Raw genomic sequence first — 24,818 nt, forward strand, 5'->3', positions numbered from 1 at the left:
AGGCAATACAATGAAGCAAATATATTTCTTCAACAAATGGTGCTGGAACAACTGGACATCCACATGCAAAAAAAAAATGAATCTAGACACAGACTTTACATCCATCACAAAAATTAATTCAAAATGTATCATAGACCTAAATGTAAAACTATAAAACTTCTAGAAGATAACATAAGAGAATACCTAGATGACCTTGGATTTGGTGATCACTTTTTAGATACAACACCAAAGGCATGGTCTATGAAAGAAATAATTGATAAGCTAGACTGCACTAAAATTTAAAACTTCTGCTCTACAAAAGGCAATGTCAAGAGACTTGGAAGACAAGCCACAGATTGGGAGAAAATATTTCAAAAGACACATCTGTTAAAGGACTATTATCCAAAATACACAAAGAACTCTTAAAACGCGATAAGAAAGCAAACAGCCCAGTTAAAAAATGAGCCTAAGACCTTAGCAGATATCTAACCAAAAAAGATATACAGATGGCAAATAAGCATATGAAAAGGTGCTCCACATCATATGTCATCAAGGAAATGCAAATTAAAACAACAATGAAAGATACCACTACACATCTATTAGAATGGCCAAAATCCAGAACACTGACAACACCAAATGCTGGCAAGGATGTGGAGCAACAGGAACCCTCATACATTGCTGGTGGGAATGCAAAATGGTGCAGCCACTTTGAAAGACAGTTTGGCAGTTTCTTACACAACTAAACATGCTCTTACCATATCATCCAGCAATTGCACTCGGTGGTATTTATCCGAAGGAGTTGAAAACTTTGGTGCACACAAAAACCTGCACACAGATATTTACAGCAGCTTTATTCATAATTGCCCAACCTTGGAAGCAACCAAGATGTCCTTCAGTAAGTAAATGGGTAAATGAACTGTGGTACATCCAGATAATGGAATATTATTCAGCACTAAAAAGAAATAAGCTATTAAGCCATGAAAAGACATAGAGTTACCTTAAATGCATATTACTAAGTGAAAGAAGCCAATCTGAAAAGGCTACATACTGCATGATTCCAATTATATGACATTCTGTAAAAGGCAAAACCACAGAGACAGTAAAAAGATCAGTGGTGGCCAGGGATTGGGCAGTAGGAGGGATGAGTAGGCAGAGCACAGAGGATTTTAGGGCAGTGAAAATACTCTGTATGATATTATAATGATGGCTACACATCACTTATATGTATGTCCAAACCCACAGAATGTACAACACCAAGAGTGAACCCTAATGTAAACTATGGGCTCTGGGTGGTGATGACGTGTCTATGTAGGTTCATCGATAGTAACACATGCACCACTCATGAGTGATGTCGATAATAGGGGAGGCTATGCATGTGTAGGGGCAGGGGGTAAATGGAAAATCTCTGTACCTGCCTCTCAATTTTGCTGTGAACCTAAAACTGCTCTAAAAAATAGTCTAAAAAAAGAACGTTATTTTTACAAGTAAACTGTACTTTCTTGATTCATGAAAAAGAATATTACTGTCAAATGAAAACTTTTCTCAATAGTGTATAAATTGCAGACATTTGAGTACACATCCAAGGATCACAGTTTGAGAAACAGCTCTACAAACCCCCAATCCCAGCAACATGAAAGATCTCCTATGGAGACTCATCATTATTGCAACAGCAGGGGTGTTCTGGATCTTCTTTTTCATTAAAGAAATCCCCTTTGATACTACAAGTTTCCTGTCTTTGGTGAGTACCAGAAACTATGGGCAAAATGAAATCCCTGGACTGGAAAAAGGAGACATTATCTAAGTGTCTTTTTGTGTGAAATTGTCAGTAACAGTGTCGACATTCAAAAAAGAAGAAAGATAATAAAGCTTGAGGACTCAACATATCATTTTTCTTTGATGGAGACAATAAGGGACGTAGCATTCTGGAAGAGAGATTTCAGGGCTGGGAAGAAAGACACTTATTTAAAATTTCCCATGGTTTCAAAGTTACACATTTTCCCCCCATTTTATACCATAGGATCCTGAATGTCAGAGAAGGTAAGTCATTTCTCCAAGCCAAGAAAAATTCTAAAGAGTTGAGAAAATTCCGCCAGAACCAAGAAAAGGCAAAGAAGAAAAGGGAGAGTGGTGAATGGATTATGAAGGGGGAAATGCCACCATGGGAAAGAGTTTAGACTGGGGCAGCGAGTGGTATCACCTTGTCTCCTGTATCTCTCACATCTACACATGCTTTGTCCTTCATGGGATTAAGTGACCTACATCAGACTGTAGTCACAGGGATGAGTGTGGGTGAAGCATGACATAGACTGACATCATCTCATTCCCTCCGTATCACCCAGGAGAGCTAGAGAAATCCTAACTGCCTTCATTCTTGGACCCATAAACTATACAAGAACTCCTTGTGCAGAATTTTTTCAGATGATAAGAAAGAGACTGGATTGACCCCTGAGCAACCTGCCCTGTATCCTGGAGATATTTCATTCTGTTATGCAAAGGGGAGTCCACCCAGCCATTATTCCTAAAGGGCATGAGTCACAGAGCTGAAACTTACCCTTTTCTCAGGAGGAAAAGGAGATGGTAGCTTGGCAGAGAGCCTGGATGCAGATCAACTCAGGTAGAACAAACCACCTGAAAACCTTCAAACATATGCAGAAAAACTCAGGACCACTCAAAAACGCAAACTCCCATATCGTGATTGGAGCCCCTCCTGTGGAAAAAAGTAAGTGTGCACCGGGGTATAGACTGTGCAGGGACAGGAAGGCAAAAGTAGAGAGGGCAGGCAGGTGGAAAGGAAAAGGGCCTATGACACCATTTGACATGGGAGGTCCCTCTCTTCTTTCATCACTCTCTTCAGTTGCTTCCAGGATCCCAAACTCTTCTGGTTTTCCTCCAGCTTCACTGGTACATCTTCAGTACCTTTTGCTGGTTTCTCTTCTCTCTCCAAAGTCTAAATGTTGATGTTCCCCAGAGGTCATCCTTGTCTAGACTTGTCTAGTCTTGGTGACTTCATCCAGTTTCACAGCATTAAGTACCATCTATATGCTAATTACTCTCAAAATTACAGCTCCAGCCTAGATGCACCTGTGGTCCTCATTGACCTCTGCAACAGTGGTATCCCTTTTTCCCCTGTCACTGGTAACCATGCTGGCATCTGTTACTGCAGTCTATGGCTAGACAATATGTAGCCTTTTCTCTGTCATCTCAGTCATGACTTCTTGATTCTCTTTGCTGAACCAGCTTCACTTTGGCACTGTGTACCCTCCTAAGGTCTGGCTATGACACTTGTTTGATCCCCATAAGCAGCAATGGTATTTGATAAGAAAAAAATAAACCTTGAAACAGAATAAGCTTTTTCTGACTCAAATACTTTAAGAATTCAAAGGACAGGGCTAAGCTATTTATTATGTCAATAAAATAAGATTAAATTCAAGAGGGCTTAAGTTTTTGGCCTTAATAATACAAAGAACTCTCAATAAGGAAAATCTACTTTTTTCTTTAAGTTTAAACACGTTTTTTAATTGAATGCATTTTGAAATATCAGTATGAACTCATGATGTGTTTTATCTTTTTTTTAAAAAAATGTTTTAGCTCTACCCACCGGGGCCTAGAAAAGACCCACTAGCAATGAGCAACCGTTATATAAACACTGTTTTCCACTAAAAAGAACCAGGGTTCCTTGGAAAAAATGGCTGATTCCAGGTGCAAGGCAGGAAGTGTCATACCAGATAGCAAGGAAGCTTTTGAAAATGATTCAAGTTGTATCAAAAGGGCTCACGATCCAACTTCAAGAGGCTACTTGCCAAAGACAGGGCAATTTGAGCATCAACAAAGATAAAATTTCAATGGTTTGAAACACATAAAATCCATGAGTTCATCCAGATACCAAAACAAAACCTGATAAATTGTATCACCATTGGAGAATGCTAGGGAACCAATCCATTATTTTGAAAGCTGGTAAATAAAGGGAAAGAATCAAATATTTATCTCCCTTGCCTATATGAACTATACCACTGGGTAACCAAAAAGGAGGGGAATTTTATATAAGCACTCCAGATAATAAATGAAGAAGGAATGTTTGACTTAGAATATCACCATATTGCAACCCGTAGAGTATTGAGGGATCTGGGCACTGGGCATCAAAGGCTGCTGACAGCCTCGAAACAAAAACAACCGGCATTATGTGCCTTCTGATGGAGGAACACAGCCCCAACCCAGGAAATATTATTGCCAGAAAATCTAACCTGAACTTGATCAAGTCCCCATATCCGTATTTTCTACAACCTCTTTCTGATTCATACAAGCCTGTTCTTTTGCCAAAGAATATGATTTCCTCTCTAATCTCTCTGAGGACTGATTTAATATGTTTGAAATTTTCTTCAATTCACTGTTTTCTCTGTTGACTTCTATTTTTGGAGTTCTCTTTCTGGTTGAGTTGTTGCTTTTCTTCCAATATGTTGGTGATTCTTATTTCATATTTATATTAAAATGTTTAGTGATTCTTGTTTCAGATTTATATTCAAGGATCTAGAATGAACAGTGTACTTCTCTCTCAGTAACCATCGCTGTTTGCCTCTCTGTAAAAGTGGGTTGTGCTTATGGAAGCCTGCCTCATTAGATTGTAGGGAACCAGTGACACATGGAGGAAGTAAGGAATGTGGGTAGCTGATCTTCTGGGTGACATATCCTCCCTCTCTTCTAGCAAAGCCCTAAGTCATCTGGGGCATTTCCCCATTTATCTGCTTAGACATACTCTGGCAACCTCTACATTTCTGAATGTCTGCTTCAGGGAACCATACACAGAGCTTTATCCTAGAGGCAAACACCATAGTCAGCTATGTTATTTCCTCTTCCCCCTGTCGCCTAGAGCTCTTGGCTTTAATTCTGACGTTCTCTCCAGCCCCAGGACTCACATTGTGGGCTCCCCGCTGCAGACCTTCCACTTCATTTAGAGAGAAATCCTAGGACTTTAGCCTGGGGATGGACGTTGCTATCACCAACCCCTTGGTGGTCACTGGTCCAGTGGTTCTATAATTAATTATCCAGATGACCATCCCAGGGCCTGTACCTTTGAATTTGATGGCTCGAACTTAGAATTGCTTGCAGGCTTTTGGTATAAAGATGCATCTATGTGTTGTTTTCTTTGTGTGTCTTTTGGACTATGACTTCCAGGAATTCTTCAAATATTGTGGTTCTCTCATGGCAAACTTTCTGGTTTTTCAGTGGGATTTTGGGTGGGAGGAGATATAGATGCAAATGTTTTTAGTTTATCATCTTTATCTATCTCTCTCACAATCGTTTTTCAATGGTAATGATTTTTTTAAAACTCACAATTTGTGACCAGATATTAACTCCTAAAATGGTCCATACTCAGGCCTGTGGGAGAGAAAATGTAAAATAACCACAGGAACACATGAAGTTAGCATGTGGAAAGACCTAAGAGAGTATTATAACTTGACCCATAGCAACTATTTTCCTCACTTCCCTAAGTTGATAAAGGTCCTTTTTCTCCCCAATCCTAGAACTACTGACCATAGGGATGTCCTCAGTGCCGCGTCCCCGAGGGAGCTACCTCTTGGACACTCTGCAGTCTCTCTTCTTTGCTTCCTCCTCATCTGAGCAGAAACACTTCATTGTTCTGGTACACCTGGCAGATCCTGACCCCAAGTGGCTTGATCAAATGAGTGCCAACATCTCAACCCTCTTTAAGCCATATATCCACGCCAGACAGCTAGTAGTGATCAATACTCCTATTAAAAGCTATCTTTCCTTGAAGGACCTTAAGAAAAACCTCAAGGACACCCCAGCCTATGTAGCTTTCCGCTCTAAGCAGAGCATGGATTATGCCTTCCTCATGAACTTTGCTACCAACCACTCTGACTATTTCCTGATGATCGCAGATGATGTGAAATGTGCCCCTGGATTTGTCACCCAGATAGCTACTACAGTGTCTGCCTGGGAAAACAAACACTGGGTGACTCTGGAATTCTCTCAGCTGGGCTTCATTGGAAAACTCTTCCATACTAGAGACCTCCCTCGCTTTGTTCATTTCCTTCTCCTCTTCCACCAAGAAATGCCCTGTGACTGCCTCCTCTCGCATTTTCATGACCTCATGCAACAAACGCCAATCCAGTTCCTCCCTTCCCTCTTCCAGCACATGGGTAATTACTCCTCCTTTGAGGGCAAATTCAATAGTCTCAAAGATAAAGAGTTTAAGGAAAATGACGTTGGCTCTCCCAGCAACCCTGCTGCCTCCATCTACACTAGCCTGAAGGTTGCTAATGACTCTGTTCTCATGAATTCCTATAGCTTGGATGAGAATTTCTTTTACGCCAAGTCAGCTGAGGCTGGCAGTCATCTAACTGTGGTTTTGGATATATCTGCCAAAGTGTTCCAAGTTCAAGTGCTGACTGGCTCTGACCTAAAAGACAAGAATCAGCTGAAAGAGGGACAACTAGAACTGGGCTATGATTCTACTAACAGGGTCAATGACTGTGATGACTATATTCTGCTGGGGCTACTGGTAAATGGCATCCTGAATAAGCAGGTATTATCAAACAAGTCTGGGAAGAAGGTGAAATGTGTGAGATTGCTTGTGACAGCCACTTCACCCTCTGGAATAATAGTCAGGCATATCAACCTCTGGACTGAGTGAAGTTTAAGTAATATATGGAGAAGCCATTGGGAGTTCTGAGAGGGGTCAAGTTGGAGGTTAGAATCTACACAGGTAAAAAATAAAGTCTTGAAGTTGGTCAGGGATATCCCATTTTTGGGTCCTTTCAGGATTCTTTTTTTTCTTGAGGAAGATTGGCCATCTTCCTCTACTTTATATGGGACGTTGCCACAGCATGGCTTAACAAGCGGTGCATCAGGGCCCACCCAGGATCCGAACCTGCGAACCCTAGGCCACCGCAGCACAGCGCACGTACTTAACCGCTTGCGCCACCGGGCCAGCCCCTCAGGATTCTTAATACAGAAGACACAGTGTGTTGAAAGGCGGAGTGAAGGTAACATCCTCTTGGTCCCAGGGGGCCACTAGTGGAAGAGGTAAGCTTGTTAAACCCCTCCCTGGTTTTATATCCAAAATATCTACCATCCAAAATTCTTTCCTTGGGGCAAGAACACTTGCTATAAACAACAAGAACATCTGGGTAGGACTGACTGACGCTCGTATCACAAGACTCTAGCAGCGCATGAGAGAAGATAGAGGATATTTCCACCAGCCAAGAAATGGATTCATTATAGGCTCAACTTTCCATGTGACAGAAAAAAGTAGACTGGTCAGGAGAGGAACATGACTGTTTTCTCTGTGATCTCATTTTTCCATTACAAGGTAGTCATTCATTCGATAAACATTCATTGAGTACCTTTTATGGTTAGGCTGAGTCCTCTTCTACGTGATCATCCAACACGCCAGGGTATTCTTTTTTAAATAGCATCAAAATTATTAAAAACAATTTTCCCTGATTTCTGGTAGCTCCTGTCTCCAGCATAGAAGTATCTCTGGGATTATAAGGTAACTTGGATGTTTCTGAAAGGAAAGACTTTGGGTATTTTACTAACTTTTTTTAGTTCAGTTTGGCTATGAGATCTTTGTTCCAAGAAAAATCTGAGCTCTGAGCCCTGAACTCAGCTAATGTACAGTGTCTGGTTTTCACTAGCTTGAGACTATAACCCATGATGGCAGGGAGAAAGGAAAAGGGAAGGACCACTTTGAGAGAAATATTTGGGAAGAACTGAAATCAAAGCCAGACAGTGTGTCTAAATGAGTTGTAATCAAAACAGTTAGAAAGAGCTGGAGAATTTGGGAACAGGATGATGGGATGGAAACAAGGAGAGTGATGTGGAGGAAACAAACAAGGATGAGAGGTAGAAGCTTTGGGAGTATCTGATACAGGGGACTGCAGCAAGAGTATATTGTAGCCATGAGAATGCACTGTTCAAATCGCCTGCTACAGGGCACATGATTGACCGGCAGCTCCACTGCTGCCCTCTGTGTTGGTGCCAAGGCCACGCTTCCCACAGAAGGCTCCCAGCCAATGACTGGCCACAGCAGGGGTACCAGAAAGGCCCATTCTGGCAAGATGGGGGACTCCTCCAACAGGTGATATTAGCTCAAGGGCTCCCCATCAGCCTGTTTGAAACTTTCTTGGAACCACACTGCAGTCGTAGGCTCTTCTTAGCCAATCCTGCCTTTTCTGTCACCTTCCACAGTTGTCAGACCTTCACTACCATCTGAACCTCTCTCTGCTTTCTCCTTCTCCCTCCACTAATAAATCTCTTGGATGTCTAATCCCATTTTCACGTCAGTCTCTTGGCGGGTATGAACTAACACAAGGGGTACCAAGAGTATTCTGAGAAAATGGATAGTAAGTTGAGGATTTGGAACTGGCTTACAACACTGAGGAAGTTGTGGAAATAGAGGCTAAAATAGGTCAGTGAAACATGTCATCACTATGGGAAAATAATAAGGCTGCTACTTAACATCTACAACCAAGAAAAGGCAAAAATGGAGGAGCAGGAGGTTGAGGACAGTCACCTCAATAAAAAGTCATAATCCTTGCTTAGTTCCTGGACCTGAGCCGATTTTTAGATCCATGTGCATTGACAGAAGAGGTGGCCATATCCCTAGAAGGAAGGACCCTGCAACAGATATATCCTGGAATTATTCTCCAGTTTTTCCCCCAAAGGGACCTACAGTCATTTACTTGGGTAATTTTACAACTGGGGAAAGGGAAATCCCCAGACATTTTCACAACTATTAGACACGAGATCTCAGCTGATATTGATATCCAGAGATTCAAAGCACAATCATAGCCTTCTGTTACAGTGGGAACCTAAGGGGGCCAGGATATAAATGGAGCCCTTGCCAAAGTCATGCTTAGCGTGGGACCACTGTGTCCACAGAGCCATCCAATGGTCATTCTCCCAGTCCCTAAGTGTATAATTGGAATTGATATATTTGCTGGCTGGAGTAACCCCATATTCAATCCTTGGCCTATGGGATAAAAGATATCACAGTGTGAAGGACCAAGTGGAAACCTTGAAATTGCCCTACGCCTGGCCAAGATAGTAAATCAAAAACTCTTATATCCCAGGTGGGGGAGGATGGCAGAGATTAGTGTCACTATCAGAGACCTAAAGTATGAAATGGAGGAGTCCCTGTCATATCTCTGTTTAATCACTAGTCTGCCCCTGCAGAAACTGGATGGAGCCTGAAACATGACCATAGACTACCACAAGCTCATCCATTTAGTGGCCCTGATTGTAGCTGCTGTGCCAGATATGCTATCATTTCTAGAGCAGATTAATGCGCCCTCGGGTACATGCTATGCAGCCATTCATGTGGCAAATGCATTCTTTTCAATTCTGATTAGAAAAGAAGATCAGAAACAGTTCACATTCATATGAGATGGACAATATTCGTTCACATTTTTGCCCCAGAACTACGTTGACTCTCCTGCCCTCTGTCATAATATAGTCCAAGGAGATGTGGACTGCCTGGACACCCCATGGACCATCACGCTGACCCAGTACATGCTGATTGGGCAGGACAAGCAAGAAGTGGCTGGATGCTGGAGGTCTTAGTAAGAGGGTGAGGTTCAGGAACTTGCCACTTGAGTGAAGTATTTTGGAGTCCACTGGTCAAGGGAGTGCCAGAATATTCCCTCCAAAGTGAAGGAACAATTACTGCATTTGCATCCTCTACCACGAGAAAGGAGGCATGATGCCTGGCAGGCCTCTTTGGGTTCTGGAGGCAACAGTTTCCACATCTAGGAATACTGCTTTAGCTTATTTACTGGGTGACACTGAAAGCCGCCAACTTTGAGTGGGTTTTGGAGCAAGAAAGGACTTTGCAGCAGGTCCAGGTTACAAGGCAGGAAGCCTTGCCACTTGAGCCATACAATCTAGCAGGCCCTATGGTATCAGAGGCTATACTGATGGGAAAAGATGCAGCGTAGGGTTTATGACAAGCCCCAGTGGGAGAATCGCTGTCACTACCATGTCTGGCACATAAGTAGCTCAGTAAATATTAGCTCTCTTGGCTCCATTTTTCTTCACATTTATCAGAGGTGGTACTTGAAAATTTGAAAACTTGAACTTAACAAGCACCCTTCAATCAAAACAAGCACTGGACTCAGCAATAGGGTGGGTCCTAGAAGCCCCCTGCAGGGCCAGGTCTTAACTCTTTCGTTGCCGGGTCATGGGAGGTCTGGAGAGCCTCAGGGAAGGGGCAGACATGGCTAGGCCATTGGGGCACACCCAAGGGCAGGTGTTTACTAACAACTGGTTACTAACTGGGTGAACATCAACCCTACGTTACTCATAAGAGTCTTCACAATCTGGATCAAACTTCTCGGACTCATATCCTACTGCCTCCCACCCCACACACAATTCAGATGGTCTAATATGCACTTTTCCTTAGATTTACTTACTGGCAAATTCCTAACCAGCCCTCAGATTCTAGCTTAATTGTTATCTTCTCTGTGAAGCCTTCCCTAATTACTCAGAGACAGAGTTAATAACGCCTTTCTGCTACTTTCATAATATTTTATGCTGAACTCTTTTAGCACTTCTTTCAATCAAGAAATCTAGTAAGTGCCTTCCATGTCGTAAGAACTGAGCAAGGAAATACCCTACTGGTATCGTCATTTTCTGCCCACCTACGTCCCACATTCAACTAGATCTCCAGAAGCCACTGGGCAAGGTCTTGTTCTTCTTTTGATCTCCTACAAGACTAGCACAGTGCCTGGCAACCAGGAGAAACTCAACATATATTTGTTGAATAGGTGGATTATTTTCAGTCAGTCAGAAAGTAAGTCAACCATTCTCTCAAAATTAACTGTGTCCCCTCTCTTTGCCAAGCATAGTGCCAAGCATGGAGATTCAAAGACTGAGGGCACAGTCCCTGGCCTCACGATGTTTACAGACTAGTAACAAACTAGAACAGCACATCCTCGTATCATGAGAAATGCTGGGTAGAAAGTGAGAATGGCACAGAGGAGAGGCCCCAACCCACACTCTCCGAAGCATGAATGGTTTCTTCCAAGAGACTCCACAGGTTCCTAAATTCTAGGCTGTCAGCTGCAGAATTCTGTGAATGGGGGACTTTTGTGAAAAGACACCCAATAATGGAGAGTTTTTAGCCTGGAGTTAACCTGAAGTTAAATATAAAAGTGTGTGTGAGATGTGTGTATGTGTGGTTTTTAGAAGTGGGTATCCGTGTGGGTTCGTGTGGGCATGTATGGAATATACAGGTGGGTGGTGGGTGAGGGGGTAGATGTGTAAGTGAGAAGTATGAACTTTGTGTGCGAGTGGATGTATCTGTAAGTGTGTGGGGTTGGCGTGTGGAAGGTTGGTGTGTACGGACTTGTGGGAGTGGATATATACGCAAGGGTGTGGGGAGTGAATCAGTGTACGTACGGGTGGTTGGGGGGTTGTGGGGGTTCATGTAAGTAGGTGCTGGGTACTTTTTATGCATTTTTCTAAGAAGGTCCAAAGAGGTCTATGGCTGAAACATGATGAAGAGCATCTTCTGGATGTTCTTCCCTTTCCCTCTGAAGAACATTTGAGTTTATCAGTCTAGAAAGTACCATCCCTGAGTACAGCAGAGGCCTGGTGAACTGGATATCACCCAGAGACGTATTCCTGACCCCTTAAGGAAAAGAGGACATCTATTATTGCCCCTTTGTTCCATTTCTAGTCCTTGCTTGCATCAGAAGGGCACAAAGGAGAAGGAGAAAGGGCTGGTGAGCTCCACCTTCAGAAATAATATCAGCTGGGGCTCTAGTACCAACAGAGCAGCTACAAGCTGGCCCTGCGCCAACCCCTGAACACTTCCTGAGGCTCCTTGACTGCCAGTCAGGTCCTGTCTTATCCACCCAGGCGGACCCAGCCACGGCACTGTTTGCTGCCTTGATCCTCTTACCCTGCCTGCATCAGTTCCCTGTTCTACACAGAAGCCTGCCCTGGGCTGGGCCAAGCAAATGAGAACAGGTGGCAAGCAGTGTTCAAAACCCGACAAGGCAGCTGTCAGCTCTGCCGGGCTCTCTGGTTCAATAAATCAGCCCAGCCCCTATAGCATTGTCGCTGAAAGCTTTTCTTGAAATTACATTTTAAAAAAACAGCATCATTCCTTTTATGACAGAGACAAGAAACAGTGGAGTGGTCAGGTAGCTTTGGGTGGAGCATCATGAAGGGCAGCCAGGAATGCTCCCATGTTCTTCCTGGGCTACTCACTGGGGACTGATTATCTGGGATGACCTATCCTTTCAAATCCCTGTTAAGAGGGTCAAGGAAAATTCCACGTTTTCAGCACACCCACAAAGCGCACAGGCATAGGTCTTGAAGTCTGGTAGGAGCTGCATCATGTTGGTGGGAGGTTGGGCTACAGACCCATGGAACTGTCCCAAAAGCATCAGTGGAACTAGTCAGAGACAGCAGGACTGGCTAAGTCTGCGAATGCGGGAAATACACTCCACTCTTACCATCGTCACTCGGCCTCTGAGGGCCACTCCCCTTTCTGCTCTGAGCATCTTCACCTGGATTCTGACCGGGTGAAACAAAATTTACTGACCAGGGCTTCCTTAATCTCACTGTAATCCCTTGAGCATTGTGGGTTTATGAGAAAAATTGGTTATTTCCTGTCATAGGTGCCTGGGCCAAGAGGGCTGGTCAAGGTCAGGCTGCAGGCCAGAACTTGTATAGGCCAGATGGTGACAAGCCCAGCCAGAAATGGAGGAAGCCAGAGGGTGACAAAATAGTGCCAAAGAGAGGACTGACACACAGGCTGGAGAAGCGAGATCTGCTTCAGTTTCAAGGAGTTGTCAGGTATGGGACTGGAAGGGAAGCCAAAAAGTCAGGATCAGTGTGAGGTAGGAAACCAAAAGCAAAGAGAGGCAAGAAGATTTTGCCAAATACTGTGTAATGACTGTGTAGGGCATTAGAGGGTTATCCTGGTACACTCTCTGACCACAAAGGAATAAAAGTAGAAAACAGTAACAATCATATATCTAGAAAATCCCCAAACATTTAGAAATTAAGCAATTTTCTAAATAGCTCATGGGTCAAAAAAAATCACGAAGGAAATTAGAAATTATTTTGAACTGTATAATGATGAATACGACATCTAAATTTATGTGATGCAACTAAAACAGTCCTTAGAATAAAGTATATAGCTTCAAAGGCTTGTTTTGGGGGGAGATGATCAATATCATTAACCATTAGGAAAATGCAAATTAAAAACACAATGAGATATTACCATATACCTATTAAAAGGGTTACAATTTTTTAAAAAATGCAAGTATTGATGAGGAGCACCTGGAACTCTCATACTTTGCCAGTGGATATTCAAAATGATACACCACTTTAGAAAAAAGTTTAGCAGTTTCTTATAAAGTAGACATACACTTATCATATAACTCAGCAATTGCACTCCTGGGTATTTATCTGAGAGAAATGAAAATTTATGTTACACAAAAACCTGAAAGGGAATATTTGTAGTGGTTTTATCTGTAATTGCCCAAACCTGGAAACAACCCAAATATCCATCAAATCATGAATGAATAAAAAAGCTGTGGTCTATCCATGCAGTTGAATACTACTCAGCAGTGGAAAGGAATGAGCTAGTAATATACACAAACACATGGGTGCATCTCAAATGCAGCATGCTAACTGAGAAGAGCCAGACTCAGAAGACTGCATATTGTATGATCCCACTGACATGACATTCTGGAAAAGGCAAAATCATGGAGACAGAAAACAGGTGAAGAGTTGCCAGAGGCTGGAAGTGAGGGGGGTATTGACTACAAAGAGGCATGAGGAATTTGGGGAGGTGATGGCATTGTTCCATAACTTGATTATGGTGGTAATTACACTGTAATTACCTGTATATGTAATTGACTGTATATGTATGTCAAAACTCACAGAACTCTACACTAAAAATCGTAATATTACTATATATAAACCATATCTTAATTTACAAAAGAAAAAAAACCACAGTGGGATACCAGCACACACCTACCAGAATGGTTAAAACTGAAAGGATTGACAATACCAAGTGTTGCCAAGGATACGGACGAATTGAATTCTCATACATTGCTGGTGGGAGTGCAAAATCAGACAGCCACTTTGGTAAACAGTTGGGCAGTCTCTTATACAGTTAAATCTACACCTAGCACACAAACCAGCCATTCCACTCTTAGATATTTACCCAAGAGAAATGAAAGCATATGTCCACACAAAGACTCACACATGAACTTTAGTAGCAGCTTTATTCATTACAGTCAAAAGCTGAAAAACCTCTCATGTTCATCAAAAGTCACGAATCGATGAACAACTTGGGGTCCATCCACACAATGGAACGTGACTCAGTCACAAAAAGAGAACAAGGTGCTGACATGCAATAACATGATTGAATCTCAGAGCATTGTGCTAAGCGAAAGAGACCAGACATGGGAGACGACATACTGGGTGATTCCATTTACTTTAAATTCTAGAAAATCAAACTGTAGTGGCAGAAAGCATATCAGTGGTTTCCTGGGACCAGAGGTGGAGTGGAGGAGGGCAGGGAGGGAGACAGTGACTGTGAAGGACCACAAAGGAACTTTTTAGAGTGACAGAACTGTCCTATATCTTGATGGTGGGTCCATAACTGTATACATTTGCCAAAATTCAATGAACTGTACACTTAAAATGATTTGTAAATGCTACATAAATAAAGCTGGCTTAAAAGCTAAAAAATAGAATAAATTATTCTAATTAAAATGGCATCATTTAAGCACAAGAGTAGAAAAGCACCCCAAGAAATAGGGGTACAGAGAAACCCAATTTATAGTAGAGATGACACTGCAAATGAGTGGGGAAAGAACGTTCATTTTAATAAACAGTGCGAGGAAGCATGGTCATCCACATGAGAAAAATAATATGATTGGAACCCTAACGCACATTCTACCTAAAAATCCATCCTACATAACTTCAAAAAGAATACATAGGAGACCATCATTGTGATCTCAGAGTTGGGACCGGGGAGAGGAGAGACAATGTGACACTATTTACAATAGTAAAGACAGTCAAACAGATCAGTGGAACTCCATAGAGTAAAAACAGTCTCATGCTTATACCGTTAACTGATTCCGACAAGGTAACAAAGTAATTCAGAGGGTAAGGGAAAGTCTTTTCCACAAATGATGCTGGGACAACTGAATGTCAGTGCAAATAAATGAACCTCAACCCCTACCTCATTCCATACACAAATATTAATTTGAGATGAATCATAGACCTGAAGTTAAAAACTAACACTATATTCTGCACAGCAAAGGAAACAACCAACAAAATGAAAACATCATCCTATGTAATGGGAGAAAATATTTGCAAACCATATATCTGGTAAGGGATTAATATCCAAAATATGTGAGGAATTCATACAACTCAACAGCAAAGAAAACAACCCTGTTAAAAAATGGGCAGAGGACCTTTACAGACATTTCTCAAAAGAAGACATACAAATGGCCAGAAGGTATATGAAAAGGTGCTCAACATCACTAATCATCAGGGAAATGCAAATCAAAATCATAATGAGATACCAACTCACACCTGTCAGAATGACTATTACAAAAAAAAAAAAGATAAGTTTGAGGATGTAGAGAAAAGTGAACCCTTGTACACTGTTGGTGGGAACATAAATTGATACAGCCACTATGGAGAATAGTATGGAAGTTCCTCAAACAATTAAAAATAGAACTAACTTATGATCCAGCAATCCCACTGCTGGGTATTTATCCAAAAGAAATGAAATCAGTATCTCAAAAAGATATCTGCACTCCCATGTTTATTGCAGCATTATTCACAATAGACAAGATATAGAAACAACCTAAATGTCTGTTGCCAGATGAATGGATAAAGAAAATGTGGTGTGTGTGTGCATATATATACACAGTGGTATATTATTCAGCCTTTAAAAAGGAGAAAACTCTGCCCTTTGCGACAACATGGATGAACTTGGAGGACATTATACTAAGTGAAATAAGCCAGACATAGAAAGACGAATACTGCGTTATCTCATTTATATGTGGAATCTAAAATAGTCAAAATCATAGAAGCAGAGAGTAGAATGGTAGTTTCCAGGGGCTAGGGCAAGGCACAAATGGGGAGATCTTAGTGAAAGGGTACAAAGTTTCTGTTATGCAAAATAAATAATCTCTGGGGATCTAATGTACAGCAATGTGACTATAGTTAAAAATACTGCATTGGATACACAAAATTTGCTAAGAGGGTAGATCTTAAGGGCCTTCACAAAAAAAAGGAAAGAAAGAAAATGGTAACTAGGTCAGGTGATAGATATGTTATTTAGCTTGATTGTGCTGATTATTTCACAATGTAAATGTATATTAACATATCAAGTTGTACACTTTATTTTTTTTATTTTTTTTTTTTATTCATTTTTTCCCCCCAAAGCCCCAGTAGACAGTTGTATGTCGTAGGTTCACATCCTTCTAGTTGCTGTACGCGGGACTCGGCCTCGGGTTGGACGGAGATGTGGTGCCTCGGGGCGCGCCCGGGATCCGAACCCGGGCCGCCAGCATCAGAGCGCGCGCACTCAACCGCCAAGCCACGGAGCCGGCCCTCAAGTTGTACACTTTAAATATGTACAATTTTGGGCCGGCCCCGTGGCTTGGCGGTTAAGTGCGCACGCTCAGCTGCTGGCGGCCCGGGTTCGATCCCGGGCGCACACCGACGCACCGCTTCTCCGGCCATGCTGAGGCCGCATCCCACATACAGCAACTAGAAGGATGTGCAGCTATGACATACAACTATCTACTGGGGCTTTGGGGGAAATAATAAATAAATAAAATTATTTTAAAAAATGATAAATATATATAATTTTTATTTGTCAATCACACCTCAATAAATCTGTGGAAAAACACTAACACTATAAAGCTTCTAGAAAGAAACATAAGAGAATATCTTTGCAACCTTGGAGTATACGATATTTCTTTTAATTTTTGTTTTTGTTTTTGGTGGAGTTTTTTTGAGGAAGATTGGCCCTGAGCTAACATCTGTTGCCAATCTTCCTCCTTTTTTCCTTTTTTCTCCCCAAAGCCCCAGCAGATAGTTGTATGTCATAACTGTACATCCTTCTAGTTGCTCTATGTGGGATGCCACCTCAGTATGTCTGGAATCTACACCCAGGATCCAAACCGGTGAACCCCGGGCCGCCAAAGCGGAGCATGCGAACTTAACTGCTACACCACGGGGCTAGCCCCCAGTATTTCTTAAGCAGGACAAAAAATCACTGACCACAAAAGAAAAAAATAATACATTGAACATCAAAATTATACATAACTTTTAATGCAAAAAAAATTGTTCTAGATCTTCTCTAACCATCTTAACTTCAATATAAAGCTTTTAGTAGTTTTTTTTATTTGCTTCTTCGTTTTTTGGTTTCTAGAGGAGAAAGAGGGGGTAAAAGAAGAAAAATTGGAAGAAGAGGATTCAAAGAAGGGAAAGAGGGGAGAAGGGTTTTAGTTCAAAGAAGCTATGCCCTGGTAGAAGACCGTAGTTTTTAAATACATGGCCTTGTCAAAACAACACTATTATGGTTAAAGAAAATGTGGTGTATGTGTATACATATACACAATGGAATACTATTCAGCCATAAAAAGAAGAAATCCTGCCATTTACAACAACATGGATGGGCCTTCAGGGCCTTAAGCTAAGTGAGATAAGTCAGACAGAGAAAGATAAATTCTGTATGATCTCACTTATAGGTGAATCTGAAAAAATAAACTCAGAGAAAAAGAGAACTGATTTGTGGTTACCAGAAGTGGGGCGGGGGTGGGGGGTCTAGGGAATGAGGGAACTTGATGAAGGAGGTCAAATACACAAACTTCCAGTTATAAGATAAATAGGTTCTGGGGATATAATGTACAGCATGGTGACTATAGTTAACTCTGCTGTGTGGTATATTTGAAAGTTGCTGAGAGAGGAAACCCTAAAAGTTCTCATCTTGAGGAAAAAATTTTTTTCTTCTTTTCTTTTTTTTCTTGTTTGTATCTATACGAGTTGATGGACATTAACTAAACTTATGGTGGTAATCATTTTGCAATATATGTAAACAAAGTCATTATGCTTGTGGAAATTAATAAAAGAAACCTTAACTAAACTGAAGTCAGGGAGGCCTGTAGGGGGCGCTCTCACACCCTATCACACATCATCAATTACACCAAACAGGAAGAGTGCACTTGCATCTTGACAGGAAGTGAAACCACTTTACTATCGAAGGAAGACTTCTCTCCCCACCCAGCAACAGGTCAGCCAATGAGAAACATCACAACTCAGCCAATGAGAAGTTGTTGCCACCCTGAATTGCTACTTTCCCCCACTGGACTTTCCTTCAGAACAGTCCCTCCCTCTCCCTCTTTTTCTCTATAAAAGTAGCTCCCCTCCTTTGTTTTCTGGATTTGCCTATGGTTTGCCATAGCATGCACATCCTGAATTGTAATTCTTTTGGCTATTCCCAAATAAACTTATGTTGAGATAAAATAACAGGCAAATTTGCTTTTAAAGTTGACATGCTCTACACCTTAAACTTATACAGTTCTGTATGTCAATTATATCTCAATAAAACTGACAGAAAAAAACAACTATAAGTAAAATCTTATCCTAAATGCAGGTTCTGTTTTTCATATCTAAAAAGTTGAATTAACAAAACTAAACACATCAAGAGATAATGTCATTTGATTATCTTCTTTTCTTAGTAAAAGGCCAAATCCACATTTTGCCTAATGCCCAGTCAAGCATTGAGGGGAAGAGTGGGGAGAGCAAGGAAGAACTGGAAATACATTCTTAGTAACCAAAAAATAAACAGATAAAGAGAAGAAAAGAAACTTCAGGGGCTCACTAGGCAGTTCTGGGCCCAAGAAAGAATTGGAGATTTAAGGACCAATATGTGGTAACTAAGAGACCCACCAGGCACCCACCCACAGCATGACAGCAGCCTGAGCCTGGGGGAGAGGGGGGCACAGAATGGGAGCAGTGACTCCTCCAGGAAGCATCTATGGGGGCCCTCTAATAGGGGAAGGGCCTTTTAGATATCCATTCAATATCCATCTTTGTCAATTTGATTCAAACTGATAGTTAATTTATAAACTTCTGGGTTTGAGATAAAAGACTGGAAAGTTGGCTTTAAAACTTGCCTCCCACTTTATCCAGAAACAGGTGCTTGATGTAAGGCTGGAGTAGTGAGCAGCTCCCCATTCAGGGTGAACAATGGTTGTCAAGCAGGGTCGCCTGGGAGAGGTGACAAGTTTCAGCTACCTCAGAGGAGCCACTCTGGGACCCCATCCTGCAACATTAGAGTTCTTTCTCCTTGATTTCTGAGAAATCTTTGCTCTCTGATAAACCCTCAAGTCACATTTTCTTTTAGAGAAAAAGACTCCAACAGATATAGCACTCTAAACATGGTAAAAACTTTCATATGATTAGAAATTTCTGGTCACTTTTAGGTTTCCATCCTTCTTACCAGTCCAGGATGGGGAAGATAGACTAACACAAGTTTCCCTTGGTCCCTCTGACTTGATTCAAAACCTCATAATCTGCTTAACATAATCCTGGGAAGGATCAGACACAAAAGTAAGTGGGAAGCTAATAGATGAGACCCAATTTGCTGATCAACAACACCCAAGTGGAGACTCTGGCTTGAGCTGAAAGCTTAGAGAAGGGTATGATTAATACCTAACCTTTGATTTCCTCTTCTTGTCAACACATCCTCTCTGATTGGGTCTCTACTCCAAGAGTGGATAAACGAAAGAAGCTACTCCAGTTTCACCTGGAAACCCAGACAAGAGGTGAAGAATGTAGAGGTTAAACAGAATCAAACTCCTTGACCTTTGTCTCTCCTTAGATGGCTACGAGTAGGGGGGAAGGGTCGAAGTGGGTGGGAAAAGGCTTAGGAAATAATATGGCAGTTGTGTCTAGGAGGAAGGATGGGGGAAAGGAAGCGGGAGGCTCCCAAGCAAGAGGAGGACACCTCTATGCGTCTCTGAGCAAGAGGCACTCAGGACCCATATTCTGCTCACATTTCTTTACAGAGCTGCTCCAGGCCCCAGCACCATGCATCATTGCCTGTGGAAATATATCATAGTTGCTCTGTCCTTCATCTTCCTAAGCTTCTTCCTCCAGGAGAATAATGAAGAGCATCTTGAGTACAGTTTATCATTGGTAAGTACCAGAGATTGAGGTTGGACTACTTGCCAATTCTTCAGTAGGAGGGAAATTCTTCAGTTATGCAAACACTCTAGTATTACCATAGAAGTTCTAAGAAGAGAGCACTTGAAGAATCAGCATAGTGTCAGAGAAAAGATAAATACTGAACCAGCCTTGAAATATGTATAAGATTTGAATAAAGGCAGGGAGGAAGAGAGGGCATTTTAAGTGTGGAGAGAGAAATGCACAGACACTTCTAAAAGACCATGAGACTGGCAGGACCAGCATATGATGATGACTGCCTGGGTTCTGGCCACTTTCCTCACCAGGGCCTAGCATAAGAGATGTTATTCTTCCCATTTCTCACACAAAGGGATTGAGACTCAGAGCCTTAAAATAACATCTCCCAAGTGTTCAACATCTGCAAGTGGAGAAAGCCACATCTGACACAGGTCATGCTCATGTTTAGAGTCCACATTTTTCCTGAATGCCTCAGACCAGCTAGACCAACAGCTAAAGCAAAGCATAACGTGGGTGTGGGGAAGTGGTTCAGAAATGTGTGTGCTCAGAATTGAGCAAAAGAAAGGACTGTAGAATTGAGGCACTGTGTGTAACTTCTTCAAGGACAGGATCAGTATTGGTCTTCAGCATCTGTCACAGAACCTAGCACAGTCTAAGCCAAATTAGATGACTTTTGCCAGCCTGATAACAGTAGGAGAGATTAGATGTGGGGTATGGGGGGGCAGGCAAGTTCTTACTCTACTGTACCCTAGGACCTTCCTACAGGCATTCCACACAGAACTGGGGAACCCCCCTTCCCTGATGCCAGGACTCACCCCTTCTGGAAAGCACTGTGTGTTCCCCTGATGAGGCAGGGATAGCAGTTAGCTGAGCCCTGATACTTGGGCTCCCTGGTGACTGCATCCTGGGACTTGCCTAGCCTGTCCTAAAAGGGGGATCTGCCCCTCAATTGTCTCCAGGGATGTAGGGATGAACCTCAAGGCTAATGCTTATCCTATTCCCAGGAGGAGGAAAAGAAGAAAATACTGTGGCAGCTAGACCAGGAGCGAATCAGCTTTGAAAGCAAAAACCATCTGGACACCTTCAAGGAGATGCAGGGAAACTCCCCCTTACTCCATCATGCCAACTACAAATTCCTGGCTGGAGCCCCTCCCCAGGAAAAGAGTAAGTATGTGGGAGGGAGTGGTCAGACCAGGTTCCAATAAGAAAGAGGAAGGTGGAGAAACGGGGAATGAGCTGGCATGTGGTGAGGAAAGGAGGGTGCTCGGAGGGAGGACCACACTATGGAATTTGGTGCAAGGATAATCCTGAGTGCATTTTCTTCCCACCTGCCGCCCCCTTGACTGACCAACAGGATGAGAAGTCCATGGTGACCCATCAAGGAGCCGTCCAATAGTGAAGCTCACTCATGGCAGGGAGGGGAAGACAGGATGGGAAGGGACCCAGAGGGAGCCATGGGAAACAGCCTGGGTAGAGGCAGAAGAGGGTGAATGGATGTTGACGCACTGTACAGTAGACTGCCAGAGCCCCAGTGTTTACACAGGGCCCTGGAGATCCTCGAGTGCAGATCTGGTTGATCAACGGGAGCTGCGATAACTCTGAGGTCAAGACTAGGCTAATTTGCCATGCCAGCAAATTTACCTTTGGTATGGGGCAGCCTTCTCTATCAGAGAGAGCCTTTTCCTTCATAAAGATTCCCCAAGTACCCTTTCAAAGTAGAGATGAAATAAAACCACTTCACAACTTCTGGCCAGAGTTTAACCTCTTATCCAGACCACACTCTCCCAGGGAAAAGAAATGTGAATTTGTCACAGGTATTGGCATTAAGGGGAAGACCTGGGAGGAGAGACCCACGAACTTTCACCCTCCTGAAGACCTAAAGGCTCCCTTTTCTCTCCCACCCCTAGAACTGTTGACAGTGGGGATTTCCTCAGTGCGGAATCCTCACGGGAGCTCCCTCTTGGATACCCTGCAGTCCCTGTTTCAGGCTTCCGCAGAACCCGAGCTGAATTGTATCGTCGTGCTGGTCCACCTGTCAGATCCTGACCCTGAATGGCTCAGCCAAGCAGTTGCCAATATTTCAGGCCTCTTCAAACCACACATTGAGGCCCAGAAGCTGCTCGTGATCCATAGTTGTCTCAGTGGCTCTCCTTTCCCAAGAGATCTGAATAACGTTAATCATTCCTCACCCTGCGAAGCACGTTATTCCAGGCAGAAAGTTGATTATGCCCTCCTCATGAACTTTGCTATCAACCTCTCTGAATACTTTCTGATGCTAGAAGATAATGTTCACTGCACCCCAAAATTTATTTCTACCATCTACTGGGCATTATCAGCCTGGAAAGAATTACCTTGGGTGATCCCGGAGTTCTCCAGCCCGAGCTTCTCCGGGAAAGTTTTCCATACCAGTGACCTCTCCCGCCTGACTTCTTTCTTCCTCCTCTTCCATAAGGACACTCTTACTCACTTGCTTCTCTCTGAATTCCGTCTTCTCTTGGCTCAAAACACTCCAATTCGTTTCAGTTCCTCAGTCTTCTACCATATGGACAATTATTCTGTGTTGGAGGACACATGCTTTCCTGTGGAGAAGGAAAAGATCCTTGGTGAACCAGACAACCCCATTGCCAGTGTCCTCACTGACATGATGACAACATCAAATATTATTCCACAATACGCTTATACTCTGAACAAGGAGTTCTATTCTACCCTTGATCCTATAAGAGGCAACTACCTGACAGTGATTATGGAGAGGCCACAAAAAGTCATCCGGATAGAGGTGCTGACAGGTTCTGACAAACAAGGGCTGTACCGGCTACAGCAAGGGCAGGTAGAACTGGGCTATGATCTCTTAGAGAATTCCAACGGCTGTGCTCGCTATTCCCTGCTAGGGCCACTGGTGGAAGGAAATTTGGACCAGAGGGTATTTTATGAAGAAGATTCTGTGGAGGAGTTGCATTGTATACGACTGCTGGTGCTAGCGTCTCAAGAGTCTTGGCTCCTGATCAGGCAGATCAAAGCCTGGACTCAGCACAAGGAGAAGGAGAGTTAGAGGACACACTGGGAATTCTGGAAGGACAGGGTTTGGGAATGGAATCACATGGTTGACAAGAAATAAAGCTAGAAACTGATTGAAGCCTGCTCATTCTGAGTAGGGTGACCATGTGACTTGTTGTCCAAACTGGGACACTTTTGAGAGTGAAAGGAAGCACTGTGAAAAAGTACACTAGAACAGCGGATGTAAATCAGGACTGTCCCAGCAGGCTCAGATGTATGTCATCCTATTTCTGATTTTTGTGGGCTACTTACAAGAGATAGGGCAGAGACAAGACAATACCCTTCTGGCTTCCAAGGGCCAGAGAAAGGGAAAGAGTCACCACAAACTGCCTTGGTTTTTATCCACACACAAGTATAACACCCTAAGACCTTTCTGTGAAGGAGTTACTGCCCTATCTGGAGTTGCAACAGTCTTGATAGTACCATGATCATGGAGGTGGAACCCACTTTGGCTCACATCTGTACACCTGTCTTAGTCTGTTTGGGCTGCTATAACAGAATACCATAGCCTGGGTGGCTTATAAACAACAAGAATTTATTTCTTACAGTTTTGGAGGCTGGGAAGTTTAAGATCAAGGTGCTGGCAGATTCTGTGTCTGGTGAGAGCCTACTTCCTGATTTATAGATGGCCGTCTTTTTGCTGTGTTCTCATATGGCAGAAGGTGGTAAGGGAATTCTCAGGCTTCTTTTATAAAGGCACTAATCCCACTCATGAAGGCTCTGCCCTCAAGGCCTAATCATCTCCCCAAGGCCATCACCTTGGGGGTTAGGATTTCAATACAAATTCGGGGGAGACACATTCAAACCATAGCAAGACCCAAACCTCCAATGCGCCAATGTTGAGACCTTGCTGGAGCAACGTTTGCTTAGCTGGCATTGGAGAATGGACATTTTAAGTATCTATGAATCCCCTAGAATTGTGTGCAAAATTTGGTATGAATTCATATGTGCATTTTCCTAAGAAGAGAATACTTTCATCAGAGCATTGAAATGTTTCATATCTACTCCTAAAAAGTTAAGAAGAGCTAAACCAGCAGTTTTAACCTTCTTGAGAGAAGAAACAATGTTATTTACAATAAATTTTTCTATTTCCATTGAAATCTATTAAAAAAAAAAACCTCTTAGAACTAATTATTTTAGCAAATTCACAGAATACAAGGTCAACACACAAAAATCAATCATATTGCTATATACTAATAATATACAATTGGAAATCAAAATTTTATAAAGCAATAACATTTAAAATAGCATCCTCCTGTTATGGCCTGAATTGTGTCCCCCTCAAATTCATATATTGAAATCCTAGCCCCTAGTACCTCAGAATGCAACTGTATTTAGAGACAGAGTCTTTAAAGAGGTAAACTGAGGTCAATAGGGTGGACCCTAATCCATATGATGTATCCTTTTTTTTTTTTTTAAAGATTTTATTTATTTATTTTTTCCCCCCAAAGCCCCAGTAGATAGTTGCGTGTCACAGCTGCACATCCTTCTAGTTGCTGTATGTGGGACGCGGCCTCAGCATGGCCGGAGAAGCAGCGCGCCGGTGCGAGCCCGGGATCCGA

General features: G+C 42.5%; 2 protein-coding genes across 2 annotated transcripts; both read left to right on the forward strand.

Moving 5' to 3' along the window:
* Window positions 1–1,609: 1,609 nt before the first annotated feature.
* On the forward strand, window positions 1,610–6,631 carry LOC106803261 (alpha-1,3-mannosyl-glycoprotein 4-beta-N-acetylglucosaminyltransferase C-like). Its single transcript, XM_014794155.2, has 3 exons — window positions 1,610–1,717; window positions 2,542–2,698; window positions 5,499–6,631. The coding sequence occupies exons 1-3, from the start codon at window positions 1,610–1,612 to the stop codon at window positions 6,629–6,631; spliced, it is 1,398 nt and encodes a 465-aa protein (XP_014649641.1).
* A 13,457-nt stretch (window positions 6,632–20,088) lies between these two features.
* Window positions 20,089–23,251, forward strand: LOC106803245 (alpha-1,3-mannosyl-glycoprotein 4-beta-N-acetylglucosaminyltransferase-like protein MGAT4E). The gene is made up of 3 exons (XM_087424225.1): window positions 20,089–20,196; window positions 21,210–21,366; window positions 22,110–23,251. The coding sequence occupies exons 1-3, from the start codon at window positions 20,089–20,091 to the stop codon at window positions 23,249–23,251; spliced, it is 1,407 nt and encodes a 468-aa protein (XP_087280351.1).
* The last annotated feature ends 1,567 nt before the right edge of the window (window positions 23,252–24,818 follow it).

The sequence above is a fragment of the Ceratotherium simum genome, chromosome 36, assembly GCF_057802395.1.
Source record: "Ceratotherium simum simum isolate JZ-2026a chromosome 36, ASM5780239v1, whole genome shotgun sequence".
Classification (NCBI taxonomy): Eukaryota; Metazoa; Chordata; class Mammalia; order Perissodactyla; family Rhinocerotidae; genus Ceratotherium; species Ceratotherium simum.